We start from the raw sequence: 15,412 nt of genomic DNA, 5'->3' as shown, positions 1-15,412 counted from the left end.
GGAGCCGGCATCGAAATGGGGCGTGACGTCACTTCCTCTGGGCGGGGTCGCGGGCCATCCCGCGCAAATTGAAAGGTCCGGATGCCGGTGCACAGCTGCGTCCCTGCGCCTCTGCCCCTTGAGTTCCCCGCAGCCGCCTAGCGTGCTCCGGCCCAGGCGAGTGGGGGCCGTGGGGATAGGCTTCTGAGCCCTCACAGGGCTGCCCTCCGACGGACGGCGCGGGACCTAGCCGGGAAGCGAGCGGAGCGGGCTGTTCAGAGCACGCGGTGGGTCCCCGCTGGTTCCTGCCCCTGCCCTCGGGATCCGGGGTCTGCGGGGCTGAAGGGGAGGGTCTCACGCGTTCCCGGACCCTGCAGTGGCCCCGAGGGCGGCGCGGGGCTGGGGGGCACCCCTGAAATGAATTTGTAGTGCGGCGGTGTATGGGCCGGGGGAGCGCGCTCGGCCTGGCCAGGGCTGCGGTTCGGCGAACCGAGGGAGGGTCCTCTCGTTCTCCTGCGCAAGCTATCAGGTCAGTTTTACAAGCAGCTTCCCAGCTTCCAAATGTTTGACAAGTACATTGTTTTCTTAACGTTGTGCAGGCCAAAGGAACGTGTTTCCTGGAAAGGGCTTGTGGGCCTCCCTGCCAATCCCTGTGAAACGGGATGGAGCGGTGACATTGTGCTGTCACTACTACTTGGTGCTGCGGGCGGTCTCCTGAGGATGCTTTGTGCCTAAGGCCCCCCATCGTTCTCATTGTGCTGAAGAGGAAACATTTATTCGAGAATATTTACCTAACTTAGAAAAAAATGTAAGTTTCACGAAATGTATATACTATGTCAGTTTTCCTCAGAGAAAGAAAACTCTTTTCAGGAACGTCTGAGAGGTAGGAGACTAATTGTTTTTCCTAAACTGTGGCTAGAGGACCTCCTGTGTCCAAATTACCTGCCATATTTAAAATTTAGAATTCCCGCCTCACTCCAGGACTAGTGAATCATAGTCCCTAGGAGTGGAGTTGAGAATGTGCCAAGAATTGAAAATTGAGAACTGCTGAACTAGAGTATCACAGCTTTGATACAGGATTTCAACAGGGTAAGTCTGACTTCTGATCCTGTACTTTCTTCCTTTCCTCCCAAACGTAATGCCTTATGGGAGAGATTTATTTTACGAAATGCTGAGCAGCTACTCAGTGTCTACTGCTTTTACTTTTTTTTATCAGGGGAGTTGGGGGAAGGGGCAATAGTTGCTTGGGAAAGGACTGGCAGCTATAGGTTTCCATATAGAAAGGGCTTGGGGGCTGCAACCTAGACGAAGAGGGTGGGAAGCTAAAACATTTTTCTTGAAACTATTTGCACAGCAGGCATGGTTTCACATTATTTGGGGATAGCTTTCAGAGAGTCCAGTGGAGTTGCCTCTGGATGCCACCCACCACTGCTTATAAACAACATTCATTGCTTGGAATAAAGCGTTCTGATGGCAGTAAATTTCATTCCTAGAAAAGTACAGCTTTAGTTCTATAATTGTGTTTGATTATTTTATTTTTCAGTTAAAATGTTCTACAAACTGTTTTGCATGTTATTTCTTATAATGCCTGTGTAGAGGCAATGTGGTATCATAGCATACATAGTTTTATAGATTTTAACAATGCCTTTTTGGAGAGAAGACAGTCTCATACTTTTTTAGTACCTTCTGCTTGCTTTATACTGTGTTAAGGGCTTGGAGCAAACGTTATGATTCCAAGTGGGAAGGCCCTTTAGAAAGAATAAACATTAAGGAACTATGAAGTGGCATTAGAGATAGTATTAGTGACTGGGGTAAATATTTTAGACTATGGAAATTGTTTGACAGGGAGGAGCCCACTTAAAATATTAAAGAGCATGATTCTCAAATATCTGAACAATAATCGTTGCTATATCAGTTTCCAAACTCTTTTTCTTTATTTTTCCAACACTTTTGGGTAAATATATTTTGCTTTAAATTTTGCCTTTCTCTTTTCATATCATGTAGTTAACTTGGCACTATGGGGATACAAGGATTACTGCAATTTATCAAAGAAGCTTCTGAACCTATCCACATGAGGAAGTATAAAGGGCAGGTAGTAGCTGTGGATACATACTGCTGGCTTCACAAAGGAGCTGTTGCTTGTGCTGAAAAACTAGCCAAAGGTGAACCTACCGATAAGTAAGTTTGGACCTTATATTAATTCATTGCCAATTAAGAATGAGACTTATAATGCCTTTTTTTCAGAAAGGAATCATTTTTATTCAATGCCAGGTTTATCAAGACGTGAGAGTATGTGCTTTAGAATATTGCCAAATCAGGGAACATTTCCTTCTACGTTATAGTCCTAGTTTTCATTCTTTCTACTAAGCCAGAGTATTAGGACACTAATGGACAAAGACTGTCTTCTTTATTCTTTATGTAAGATAAACTTTTTAACAATATTCTAAAAATCCATGGTGATTTCAGACTCCTACTTTCTTGGGTACAGACAACACATTGCTAAGCCCTATTAGCAAAACAAGGCAGTTGCTTCTAAGGGACAAGGTGTTCTGACTCCCTTTTACTTCACTTGGGGCCAAAACTGGTGACCCTGTTGACATCCAGTCATAACTCTGTGACCTCATTTGAGGCAGGACGAATGTCCTCTTTATTTTTTAAATAGAAACACTAGAAAAACAAGCAAGCATAGTTTTTGGACAGAGATTTCCCACAGGAATTTGGATACTATTATGTGTTTTCTTTTTTGCAATATATTATTTATCTCCTAGAGGAAAGGCTCACAGATCTTAGTCTGATTTACTTAAGCACAATGGACAGTAATAACCCTTTTTGTTTACAGAAGATGGAGGGAGGGGGTGGGGATGGAGAGTAACAGAGAAGTCATTATTGAAAGGTGAATGTATGTTTTGGGCTTTCAGGCCTATGGAGTTAATTTGACCAAAAGTGACCTGTTACAGTTTGTGTGGATCTGAAGGAGTCTGGGCACTTCTGCCACTCCAACTGTTACAATCATTTTTTTTTTTGCATTACGCGGGCCTCTCACTGTTGTGGCCTCTCCCGTTGCGGAGCACAGGCTCCGGACGCGCAGGCTCAGCGGCTATGGCTTACGGGGCCCAGCCGCTCCGCGGCATGTGGGATCCTCCCAGACCGGGGCACGAACGCGTGTCCCCTGCATCGGCAGGCAGACTCTCAACCACTGCGCCACCAGGGAAGCCCATGTTATAATCATTATTTGAAAGTGATTTCTTTTCCACCACTAAATTTGAGCAGTTGCGATTACAGTTGAAGACTGCAAGTTTTTCAGTGCTACCTTCAGTGTTTCTTTGAATTGTCTTCACTGGGGAGAAACTTTATCTCTAGTTCTTTGGTAATTTTTAAGGATTCTGAGATTTTTGACTAACTGGAAGAGTTGTCCAGAGTACAGGGAGTATCCTTTGTTGTCAGAGATGAACTCCACAGGACTGACCATGTTGTAGGTGTTTAGTAAATGTTTACTGAACTAGAAAGTTTCAGGACTTTCAGCAAAGTACTGTGTAATTTTTTTTCCCACTGCAACTAGTAAGTCACATTTGATAGTTTACTTTCCTTTTCTTTTTCACCTTTGGATGGGGATGTTAACCAGAAAAGGTCAGAAAATTTGGATAAGCCTATGATAAACCTTTATGACCGTAATAAAGAATGATGTCGCTCTATATGTGCTGACCTGGAAAGATGTCTAAAATATATAAAGTGAGGGCACCAGGTGTCTGATGTTTATATTCTCTCTAGTAATTTTTTTTTGCCACACTGCACGGCATGCAGGATCTTAGTTCCCTGACCAGGGATTGAACCCATGCTCCCTGCAGTGGAAGCACAGAATCCCAACCAGTGGACCGCCAGGGGAGTTCCTCTGTCTAGTTTTTAATAAAAAAGTAAATTTCCTTTAAAATTTATTACAATTTTATGTTTGCTTTCTTCTATTTTTACTTGATACTTAATCAGTAGGTCACAATCATTGTTCTGTAGACAATGAAGGTCTATTGTCACTGGTTTACAATAAAAGGAAAAAAAGAACAATGTAGTGAATTTTCCATTAAGATGAATATATTTGATTTAGAAGATTATCTTTTAAGATTGTGTCTTTTCATATTTTTGAGTTAAAATTGATGGCAGTTGTACGTGTAGCTATTGTTTTTAAATTTTATTGACGTCTAGTTGATTTACAATGTTGTGTTTAATTTCTACTGTACAGCAAAGTAATTCAGTTATACATATATATAAATTCTTTTTCCTTATGGTTTATCCCAGTATATTGAGTATAGTTCCCTCTGCTATATAGTAGGACCTTGTTGTTTATCCATCCTATATATAATAGTTTGCATCTGCTAATCCCAAACTCCCAATCCTTGCCTCCCCAGCCCCGCCTCCCCTTTGGCAATAACAAGTCTGTGCTCTATATTTGTGAGTCTGTTTTTGTTTCATAGATGTGTTCGTTCGTGTTGTATTTTAGATTCCACGTGTAAGTGATATCATATGGTATTTGTCTTTCTCTTTTTGACTTACCTCACTTAGTATGATAATCTCTAGGTCCATCCATGTTGCTGCAAATGGCATCGTTTCATTGCTTTTATATGTATACCACATCTTCTTTATCCATTCATTTTTCAATGGACATTTAGGTTGTTTCCATGTCTTGGCTGTTGTAAATAGTGCTGCTGTGAAAATAGGCGTGCATGTATCTTTTCAAATTACAGTTTTGTCTGGGTATATGCCCAGGAGTGGGATTGTTGGATCATATGGCAACTCTATTTTTAGCTTTTTAAGGAACCTCCCTCCATACTGTTTTCTATAGTGGCTGCACCAATTTATATTCCCACCAACAGTGTAAGAGGATTCCCTTTTCTCCACACTTTCCCCAGCATTTATTACTTGTAGACTTTTTAATGATGGCCATTCTGTGGTGTGAGGTGGTACCTCACTGTCTCACTGTTGTTTTGATTTGCATTTCGCTAATAATTAGTGATGATGAGCATCTTTTCATGTGCCTATTAGGCATCTGTATGTCTTCTTTGGAGAAATGTCTATGTAGGTCTTCTGCCCATTTTTTGATTGGGTTGTTTGGGTTTTTTTGGTAATTGAACTGTAGGAGCTGTTTGTATATTTTGGAAATTAAGCCCTTTTCAGTCACATCATTTGCAAATATTTTCTCCCAGTCCATAGGTTGTCTTTTTGTTTTGTTTATTGTTTCCTTTTCTGTGCAAAAGCTTGTAAGTTTGATTAGGTCCCATGTATTTATTTTTGCTTTTATTTCTATTGCCTTGGGAGCCTGACCTAAGAAAGCATTGGTATGATTTATGTCAGAGAATGTTTTGTCTATGTTCTCTTCCAGGAGTTTTATGGTGTCTTGTCTTATATTAGTCTTTAAGCCATTTTGAGTTTATTTTTGTGTATCGTGTGAGGCTGTGTTCTAGCTTCATTGATTTACATGCAGCTGTCCAACTTTCCCAACATCACTTGCTGAAGAGACTGTCTTTTCCCCATTGTATATTCTTGCCTCCTTTGTTGAAGATTAATTGTCCATAGGTGTGTGGGTTTATTTTTGGGATCTCTATTCGGTTCCATTAATCTGTATGTCTGTTTTTGTGCCAATACCATGCTGTTTTGATTACTATAGCTTTGTAGTATTGTCTGAAGTCTGGGCGGGTTATGCCTCCTGCTTTGTTCTTTTTTCTCAGGATTGCTTTGGCAATTCTGGGTCTTCTATCGTTCCATATAAATTTTAGGATTATTTGTTCTAGTTCTATGAAAATGTCTTGGGTATTTTGATGGGTGTTGCATTAAATCTGTAGATTGCTTTGGGTCATATGGCCATTTTAACAATATTAATTCTTCCAATCCAAGAACATGGGATATCTTTTCATTTCTTCAATTTCCTTTATTAATGTTTTGTAGTTCCCAGCATATAAGTCTTTCACCTCCTTGGTGAGGTTTATTCCTAAGTATTTTAAAAGGGATTGTTTGTTTATATTCCCTTTCTGCTATTTCATTGTTAGTATAAAGAAATGCAACAGATTTCTGTATGTTAACCTTGTATCCCGCTACCTTGCTGAATTCATTTATCAGTTCTAGTAGTTTTTATGTGACAACTTTACGGTTTTCTATGTATGGTATCATGTCTTCCTTACCAATCTGAATACCTTTTATTTCTTTTTTATTGTCTGATTGCTGTGGAAAAGACTTCTAATACTATGTTGAAGAGAAGTGGTGAGAGCGGACATCGTTGTCTTGTTCCAGATTTTAGCAGGAAGGCTTTGAGCTTTCACCATTGAGTATTATATTGGCTGTGGGTTTGTCATAAATAGTTTTTATTATGTTGAGATATGTTCCCTCTATACCCACTTTCATAAGGGTTTTTATCATGAATGGATGTTGAATTTTGTCAAATGTTTTTTCTGTATCTGTTGAGATGATCATCACATGGTTTTTGTCTTTTGTTGATGTGGTGTATCACAGTGATGATTTGCATATGTTGAGCCATCCATGTGACCCTGGAATGAATCTACGTGGAGCTATTGTTAACTCTCTTGCCAGAATAAAAATTGAAATGCAATACCTGATTCTTGTTTGCATCCTGGACTAGGGAAAAAAATTGTAGCGGTGCTGTGCTGGAGTCAATTTTTATGAGCTGGCTATACACCATCTCCTCCCAGTTCAGCATTTAGTGAGCCCATATTGGTAGTTTATCCACCACTGTAGAATATTCATGTCAGGGATTGACAAATGCTACATATTAGGTACCACTTTCTCTAGAACTTGTTAAACATTTAGCAGGTCACCACTGGTTATAACAATACTGGGACAATCAGACAAATTTTAATGTAGACTGTATATTAGATGGTATTTTGTGGCTGTTAAGTTTCTTGGATATGATAATGGTGTTGTTGGAGAAATCAGGTATTTTTTCTACTATTCTTTCAACTTTTCAATAGATTTGAAATTTCTCAAAGCAAAAAAAAAAAGAAAATGGGGTAAAAAGGCTAGATATAGAATCACACAATGTCAGAACTGAAAGGGATGTCAAAGCCTTTTAATCTACACATGAGGAAAGCAAATATCCCATAGCCCATTAGGATCCAAGTCTAATAGAGTTTACATTTCCTGTGAAAACATTTGCTTAAAAACAGAAACCTCTTTTCATAATATGTCTCATTTGGTTTTAAAAATAGCAAAAGTATTACCTAAAGATGCAAAGCATTTAATTATTTTCTTCATTTTCATAGGTATGTAGGATTTTGTATGAAATTTGTAAATATGTTACTATCTCATGGGATCAAGCCTATCCTGGTATTTGATGGATGTACTTTACCTTCTAAAAAGGAAGTGGAGAGGTCTAGAAGAGAGTAAGTTAATTCTTTAACTTTGTAAGATCTGAGATTGTGGTCTGTATAATACGAATTTCTTTTTATTTTAGTTTGTTGAGGCTTATTTTAATCTCTAGTACATGAACAGATTTCCTTAGATGTTCCATGTGTGCTAGAAAGGAATATGTGTTCTTCAGTTATTGAGTGGATGGTTTTATGTCTGTCCAGTAAATCAAGCTTATTGGTTGTAATGTTCAAATCTTCCATATCCTTATTGGGTTTTTTAATGTTTTTTTTTGTTTGTTTTTTATGTGTGTCTACTTAATTCATCAATTACTGAGAAAAGTACATTAAAATTTCACTATGATAGCGGAATTGTCAATTACCTTGTAGTTCTGTCTGATTTTTTTTGCTTTGTTTATTTTGAAGCTATTTTATTGGTTGCATTCAAGTTTAGAATTTGTTATATTTTTGTGGCAAATTGAAGCAATATGCAGTGACTCTTTTAGTCTCTATGTTTTTTTGTTCTAAAGTCTATCCTGTCTGATGTTTGTATAGCAGTAACAATTTTCTTTTGTATGTTCCTAATGTCTTTTTCTGTTTATTTTCAGTTTTACTATGTCATTGGTTTTAAGTTTGTCTTCTATAAAGAACACATCACTGTAATTTTTTTATCCATTCTGTCAATCTTTGTCATTTTTTTTTTTTTTTGCGGTATGCGGGCCTCTCACTGCTGTGGCCTCTCCCATTGCGGAGCACAGGCTCCGGACGCACAGGCTCAGAGGCCATGGCTCACGGGCCTAGCCGCTCCGCGGCATGTGGGATCCTCCTGGACTGGGGCACGAACCCGTGTCCCCTGCATTGGCAGGCAGACTCTCAACCACTGCGCCACCAGGGAAGCCCAATCTTTGTCATTTTTAAAACTGGAGAGTTTTATTCTTTTTACATTGATCATTAATTACTAATCTATAGCTCCTACCTTGCTTAACTTCTGGGTTGATTGTTTTTCCACCTTATTGTTGTCTCTTGTTTCTAGTTGAAAAGTGATGTACTCTATTTCTGTTCTTTCAGTAGTTATAATTGAAATTTTGTCATTCATATTTAACTCAACGGAATCTAGTATTTTTATAACAGACCTTAGAAAGAATTTCTGTATTTTTTTTTTTTAAGAATTTCTATATTTTATTGAAGCACCTATTCTGCCACTTTTCATCTGTTCTTGTTTTTACCCTGTGTTAGTTTTTAGGTCCAGGAGTCATTGTGCTGTACAGGAAAGAGCACTGGGCTTAGTTGTTAAAGGTAGTATGAGTTAGCCCCAAACAGAAGTAAACCTCACTGAGTGATCATTTTGTGAGAGTGCTGCTTGCCTAGTTTTGCCATCTCTGGGCTTAGAATCAAATTAGAGAGGGCTCTTCAGGTCTAGGTTTTTCAATCTAGCTGTATTTAGTGGGCTCTGATTCTTAAAGTCAGAACTTTATAAAGTTTATAAAAGGATTAACTGAGACTGTCTGCACCCACATTCTAGTAGGAATAATACACAGTTTATTAAAAATACTTTTAATAAAAAGTTAGTTTCAGGTTACTTCTTAAAGGATTGGTGACACCCCTAAACCAGTGTGGCTAAGAGACTAGTCCATGCCATATCCCACCTGGGTGTCCCCCATCCTGTTCTTAATTCTAATTACAGAGTTATTTCCTCTTGCTAACTTCAAGAAAGGCTAAAAAATGTTTCAGCTGTCTGTCTCTGACCTGAGTGCTCTTTCTGACTTATCTCTGTAGGATCAGCTTTCTTTTTGCCACTGTAGTGGTGGGAGGGGCATTTAAAATCCTTTTCTACAAAGTCTCCTCATCTCTGGAGCTCAGTTTAAAAGTGAACTAGGAAATTTTTGTGTATGTGTATATGCACGTTTACTTAAAAGGTAAACTTCATGAGTTCATACTGATACTTCAATTCAAATTCAAGACTACAGGGTTTTTTGTTTCCTTAACTTTTTCTGTATGGTGTCCGTTGCTCCTTTCTTTCCTACTAAGAATCCTCGTTTTCAAGGATACAAGGATAATAAAGTTAGAATATCTTATAATATAACTCATTTATTTTACCCCACATTATATTCAACAATAGATTCAGAATAAAATACGAATACTACCACTACCAATATGATTGTTGAAAACTGTTACAGTTTCTTTTTCTTTCCTTTGCATGTGCACTCTCTCCCCCCATTTCAAACATAGTGGTACTACATTGTCAGGGCACATAACTACTGCTCTCTCCCTAAACAGGGAGAGAGCAGTAGTTATTTAGTCTTGCGTCTACAAATCACGATATAGCTGATGGCTATTAATAGTCCTTATATCAATGTCTCTCATGTTTTTTTGGTTTTTCCATGGTTTGTCCTCTAGTATTAATAGATTCCACAGAGAAACTCACAGGAAACAGTATACTTCAGGTTCTTAGTATGTTGATAAAGTTGCACCCTTTACACTGGAAAGTTAGTTTTAATGGTGTAAAAGCCTTGACTTACATTTTCTTAAGTGTCTTCATTACTCCATTTTCTTTTGACATGAAGCATTGCTATGGGAAAGTCTGATGATAAGCTTGTGTGTACAGGCACTATAAATCCTTGTTCTTTTTGTCTAGAAGCCCCAAAAATCTGGGTTAATGTTCTCAAGGATTGGATGTGCACTTTCAAATGAGTCAAACATTTTTTATTCTAGGAAAAATTCTTGAATTATAGTTTTATTGTAATTTTTTGATTCCTTCTCTCACCTTATTTTTTTATCTTGCAGAAGAAGACAAGCCAATCTTCTTAAGGGAAAGCAGCTTCTCCGTGAGGGGAAGGTCTCAGAAGCCAGAGAATGTTTCACCCGTTCTATCAATATCACACACGCTATGGCCCACAACGTAATTAAGGTGAGCAAAATAAGAAATTAAGCCAAAGTAACAAATTACTGGGTTCATTTAGCTAGTTATAAGTTGTTTGTTGAGTTGTTTGTTAAGGAAGTAAAGGGAGGAAAATTATTCTAGGCCTAACCTTCAGGAAAGCTGGGTGTCAGAGGAAGAAGGAACAGTATCTGTAGGTAGAAGAGAGGAGTCCAACAGTTTCCAAGGGAGAAATCCTAAGGAATAAGTGAAGCTCTCCCTTTTTAGATGTGTCACTTACATAGATAGATGTGCTCCGCAGAGATGCAAGGAATAAATTCCTGGAGGTTCAATCCCACCCCACTCATAGTCTTCGACAGTTACTGTAACCTTCACTCATGAATGACTGTCAGATCTGTTGAAGTAGCCTGGCCAACTCAGGATCTCTACAGACTTCTAGTCTACTTGATCTGCTTCTTAGAAGCTTATTTCCTTATTACCTATTACCATAAATCTTAGTGTCAGCATGCCCAAAATCACAGCCCACACTTCCCCTTTTCAGGTCTGTGTTCAAACTGCTTGGTAAACAAATGGGAAAATAGTGATTAAATTCTGTTGTTTCATCAGTACAGTGTCAGACTCGTGTCCTGTGATAAGAGAACCTGGGGAAACGCATGACTTGTGTTCTTTTTAGAGCATAATCATTCTTAAGATGGTAGCTTTCTATAATTTGAAATAATTAAGCTTTATAGCTTGTATTTGCCCCCAAATGTACAGCAATATTTCTTTTTTCATAATTTATATATTGATTTTTAAAAAAGATTTCTTAGTGGCTGTATGATTAGTTCAATATGTATAGGACTAAAAGTAGAAAAACTTACTTCAAAGGAAATGATTTTCAAAAATAATATTAGCAAGTATTCAATACATGTTGAGGCTGGTAATAAAATGGGTTTGATATAGGAAGTTGTTCAGTGCTTTGCAGATGCTGTTCTTTAGATTGACCAATCCTTTCCCATAGGCTGCTCGGTCTCAGGGAGTAGATTGTCTTGTGGCTCCATATGAAGCAGATGCACAGTTGGCCTATCTTAACAAGGCTGGTATTGTACAAGCTGTAATTACAGAAGACTCTGATCTCCTCGCTTTTGGCTGTAAAAAGGTACCTAACTACAACTACTCCATACTATTTTTCTGTGTGGATGGAAATAGTGTAAATCAGGAGCTGAAGTTTTTTATCCTATTTAATACCTACAACTAATATTTACTTACAGTTGTTAATAATTGTTTTATTAAAATGAAAAGAAAGGTTTTGCTGCTTGACATTTGTGTAATCTGGACGATTTTTCAGAGTAATCCCTTACAGTTAGAGGGTTTTGTTTTCTCCAAATTCTTTAGTGGAATGTGGTCTTATTTTTTAATAATGGTAACTTATATGCTTTATATTTTTCAATTAGGTTAGGTAAATAAGCTAACTTATCTACTAATGAGATGTTATGCAGTTATTTAGAATTATGTATAAAACTAATGGAAAATTTTATTATGATATATTAAGATACAAAACTATAGGGTGATTTCATTTTTGTTAATATCTATGTTATTTATATTATCTATTTATTTCATAGATGAAGAAGGATCTGTGAAAAGGTTAATGCTGGGTAACAGTGATAGATGAGGCATTTGGGGCAACTTCTGTTTTCTTCTTCCTGAGTTTCTGTGTTTTCCAAATTTTCTACAGTGGACATGTATTACTTTAAGACTAAGCAAAAGGGTTACTTTAATATGTAAAAGCGGAAGGTAAGGAGAAAATGCTTTTTGTATGAATTGCTATTTGACATGATAACCCTGTAATAGGTTATCATGTCAGAAAGGGCCTTCTTTATACCAGAGTCAAGACAATTGAGTTCTGGCGTATGACCTTGTCTAGCCATAGCGTATGCTTCAATTTAACTTATTTGCAAATATCACAGTAATTAACTGGCCTACCTGTCTGTCTTCTCAGTTATGATAAAGAACAAGAAAGACCTCTCAGAAATACTGCAATGTCTTAGATGATGAAAAATAAAAATGGCTCTTTCAGGTGTTAACAGTTTCCATTCCTCTTGAAGGTTATTTTAAAAATGGACCAGTTTGGAAATGGACTAGAAGTTGATCAGGCTCGGCTAGGAATGTGCAAACAGCTTGGGGATGTGTTCACAGAAGAGAAGTTCCGTTATATGTGCATTCTTTCAGGCTGTGACTATCTCTCATCGCTGCGTGGGATTGGATTAGCCAAGGCCTGCAAAGTACTAAGACTAGCCAATAATCCAGATATTTTAAAGGTAAGAGTGATTTACCAAGTGTCATATTCAGTTTCTGAAGCAGTTCTTAAATAATAGATGAACTGCTCAGAATATGGATCTTAAATATTCTATTATATCCATATCCAATATGGTGTCATTGAAAGGAGAAAATGACTAAAACACTAGAACTTTGGTTTTGGCAACGGATGAACCATGTTTTCAGCAACTGACAAAAAACAAGTAGTAATTTTTTTAAATGAAGACTAATATAAAGAAACTTAAGGATAAGATATTCTAGGGTAGAATTAATGTTAAAATGTAGTCTTTTGATTTCTGTCCTGTTACTCTGTAGTAGTAGTTCTCAAACTTTTTGGTCTCAGGATCCCTTTACACTCTTAAAATCTCTTTGTGGCAATTATTTTTATTTATATGGGTTATAGCTATTGATATTTACTGAGTCAGAAATTGAAACAGAAGGAACTTCCCTGGTGGCAGTGGTTAAGAATCTGCCTGACAATGCAGAGGACACAGGTTCAATCCCTGGTCCAGGAAGATCCCACATGCTGCAGAGCAACCAAGCCCGTGCACCACAACTACTGAGCCCATGCGCCACAACTACTGAAGCCTGCGCACCCTAGAGCCTGCGTGCCGCAACTATTGAAGCCCGCCTGCTCCAGGACCTGCGTGCCGCAACTGCTGGGCCGACGTGCCACAACTACGGAAGCCCGCGTGCCTAGAGCCCATGCTCTGCAACAAGAGAAACCACCACAATGAGAAGCCTGTGCACTGCAATGAAGAGTAGCCCCCGCTCGCTGCGACTAGAGAGAAAAGCCTGCACACAGCAATGAAGACCCAATGCAGCCAAAAATAAAAGAAATTGAAACAGAAAAATCAAAATGTTTATTAATTCACTTAAAATTAACAATAATTAATTCATTACATTTTAACATACGTATCATTTTTATGAAAAGTAGTTATCTTCTAAAACAAGTGAAAGTTATGAGAGGAATTGCACATTTATGTAAATCTCTTTAATGTGGCTTAATAGAGTACAACTGGATTCTTGTATTACTTCCTCATATAATTTGATGTGGTATCATGTGTCATGTATTTTCTAGAAAACTTTGAGACCCCATACATTGCTGCTCTATAATTTCTCTGATGTCTTTACCTTAAAAAATTAAACATACATTAAAGAAGCTTATTCCTACCCCATCCCCCCTTGAGTAGTTCTCTTAAGCCCTTAGAGTTTGCAGAGCAGAATTTCCATTTTCTGTCTCCAAGGGTACAAGATGTGAGTCCTCAGGACTAAGGGTGGTGTACTAGAATAGACAGATCTCAAGGTTGGGAGATGGTGGCAGATTTCGGAATAGAGCAACATGTACTAATTAGCCTGTGACTACAGGATGACTTCAGTTCTCTGCATCTTCTCTTCTTTGTCTCTGAGTTTGATATAAAAGATTTAAAACCCCTTCCAGCTTTAATCATCCATGACTCTAACAGGAATTAGAATGTTGACTTCATTTTTAAAATATGATCTATGAATATTTGGGTTTTTTTTAATTCTTAGGTTTTGTGTGTTGTTTGTTTTTTGCTTTCTAGATGAAATGGACTTTGAGGGTGAAGAATGTATCTTAAAGTTATACCTAGGAATGTAAATTTGATGTGTAACTGAATTTTTCATTCTTTGGATTAATAATAGAAAATCCAAAGAAAATACGGTTATAGAGACTTAGACTTAGTCATGACATGGTTGTGTTTACTGGTAGAGGTTTTTAATGTAGATAAAAGCAATTGGTTTTTCTATCCCTCCTCATCCTTCTCTAATGTAAAGTGATGGGTGTTGGGAATAATGCATTCCCTCTTCTTTATCTGCAGATAACTCATAAATATTTTTACATTCATTATTAGGTTATCAAGAAAATTGGACATTATCTCAAGATGAATATAACAGTACCAGAAGATTACATCAAAGGCTTTATTCGGGCCAATAATACCTTCCTCTATCAGCTAGTTTTTGATCCCATCAAAAGGAAACTCATCCCTTTGAATGCCTATGAAGATGACATTGATCCTGAAACACTAAGCTATGCTGGGCGGTATCCTTTCTGAAACAGAAGGGTAGAACTTTGCACTTCTTCCATATTTTTGTGGTGATTTTTTAGTGAGACATTCAGTAAAAAGTTTGCAAATTGTTTTTTGCTTTTTTTATAGTGAAATCTTTATTTTGTTAAATTTAATTACAATGCTAGGGAAAATTTAGAGTAACTTTTTGTTTAAAAACCTGAGGCTCATCCATTATAACTTGCTAACTACTTAGATTGACTTGACAGAAACATGTACAGTCAGTCACTTAAGGTACATACTCCAGAGGTGGCACTTAAGAGAACCCCTCATGGCAAGCAAGCTCAATTAACCAGGAAGAATGCTCTGAACATATGAGTATGCCAGTTGAGGATGCTCTTCCCACAGCCACTGGCCACGTACATCCAGGGTGATGTAGAGCCGTGAGTCACATAGGCAGTCGCCAAGACTTTCCTCTCTGTCTCCCTTGACAGGGAATAAGTGATGCCTTGGGACTTTGCTTCAGAAAATAGCCAACTCCTGCTGTGACTAGTAAACTATGCCTGTGGTTTCAGTAAAGCTGAATGTGGAAAGTAAGTAGGGTCCATTGAAGTCATAAACCTGTGACAATAGAACACACTTTTCTGTCTTATTACAGTATCATTTGTTTGGTTTGTTAATAAAAGCATTTTTCCTTAATCTTACCAACCTAGATATGTTGATGATTCTATAGCTCTTCAAATAGCACTTGGAAATAAAGATATAAATACTTTCGAACAGATTGATGACTACAATCCAGACACTGCCGTGGTAACATATTAAAGACTTCTTTCTAAAAGAGCACATTTTAATTATGTCTCGGGAACTGTGACTAGAGGCAAATCTTCATT

The 15,412-nt window shown here is 37.8% G+C and overlaps 1 protein-coding gene across 5 annotated transcripts in view; it reads left to right on the top strand.

Annotated features, from left to right (window-relative positions):
* The first annotated feature begins 74 nt into the window (after positions 1 to 74).
* EXO1 (exonuclease 1) overlaps positions 75 to 15,412 on the top strand; it is a 39,472-nt gene continuing 24,134 nt past the window's right edge. For 2 of the 5 annotated variants that reach the window (XM_027122455.1, XM_027122454.1), the window contains exons 1-9: positions 76 to 266; positions 579 to 787; positions 1,984 to 2,157; positions 7,239 to 7,358; positions 10,107 to 10,230; positions 11,201 to 11,338; positions 12,285 to 12,497; positions 14,370 to 14,557; positions 15,236 to 15,332. In XM_027122455.1, coding sequence (XP_026978256.1) covers positions 1,997 to 2,157; positions 7,239 to 7,358; positions 10,107 to 10,230; positions 11,201 to 11,338; positions 12,285 to 12,497; positions 14,370 to 14,557; positions 15,236 to 15,332 — 1,041 coding nt within the window. In that variant the 5' untranslated portion in view covers positions 76 to 266; positions 579 to 787; positions 1,984 to 1,996. Of the gene's footprint in view, positions 267 to 578; positions 788 to 1,983; positions 2,158 to 7,238; positions 7,359 to 10,106; positions 10,231 to 11,200; positions 11,339 to 12,284; positions 12,498 to 14,369; positions 14,558 to 15,235; positions 15,333 to 15,412 lie in introns of all 5 variants that reach the window. The other 3 variants (XM_027122459.1, XM_027122456.1, XM_027122457.1) reach the window with 3 other exon arrangements.

The sequence above is a fragment of the Aethalodelphis obliquidens genome, unplaced genomic scaffold (genome assembly GCF_003676395.1).
Source record: "Aethalodelphis obliquidens isolate GAN/ISIS:26980383/991018 unplaced genomic scaffold, ASM367639v1 scaffold24, whole genome shotgun sequence".
Lineage (NCBI taxonomy): Eukaryota > Metazoa > Chordata > Mammalia > Artiodactyla > Delphinidae > Aethalodelphis > Aethalodelphis obliquidens.
This window is presented reverse-complemented; position numbering and strand designations above follow the sequence as displayed.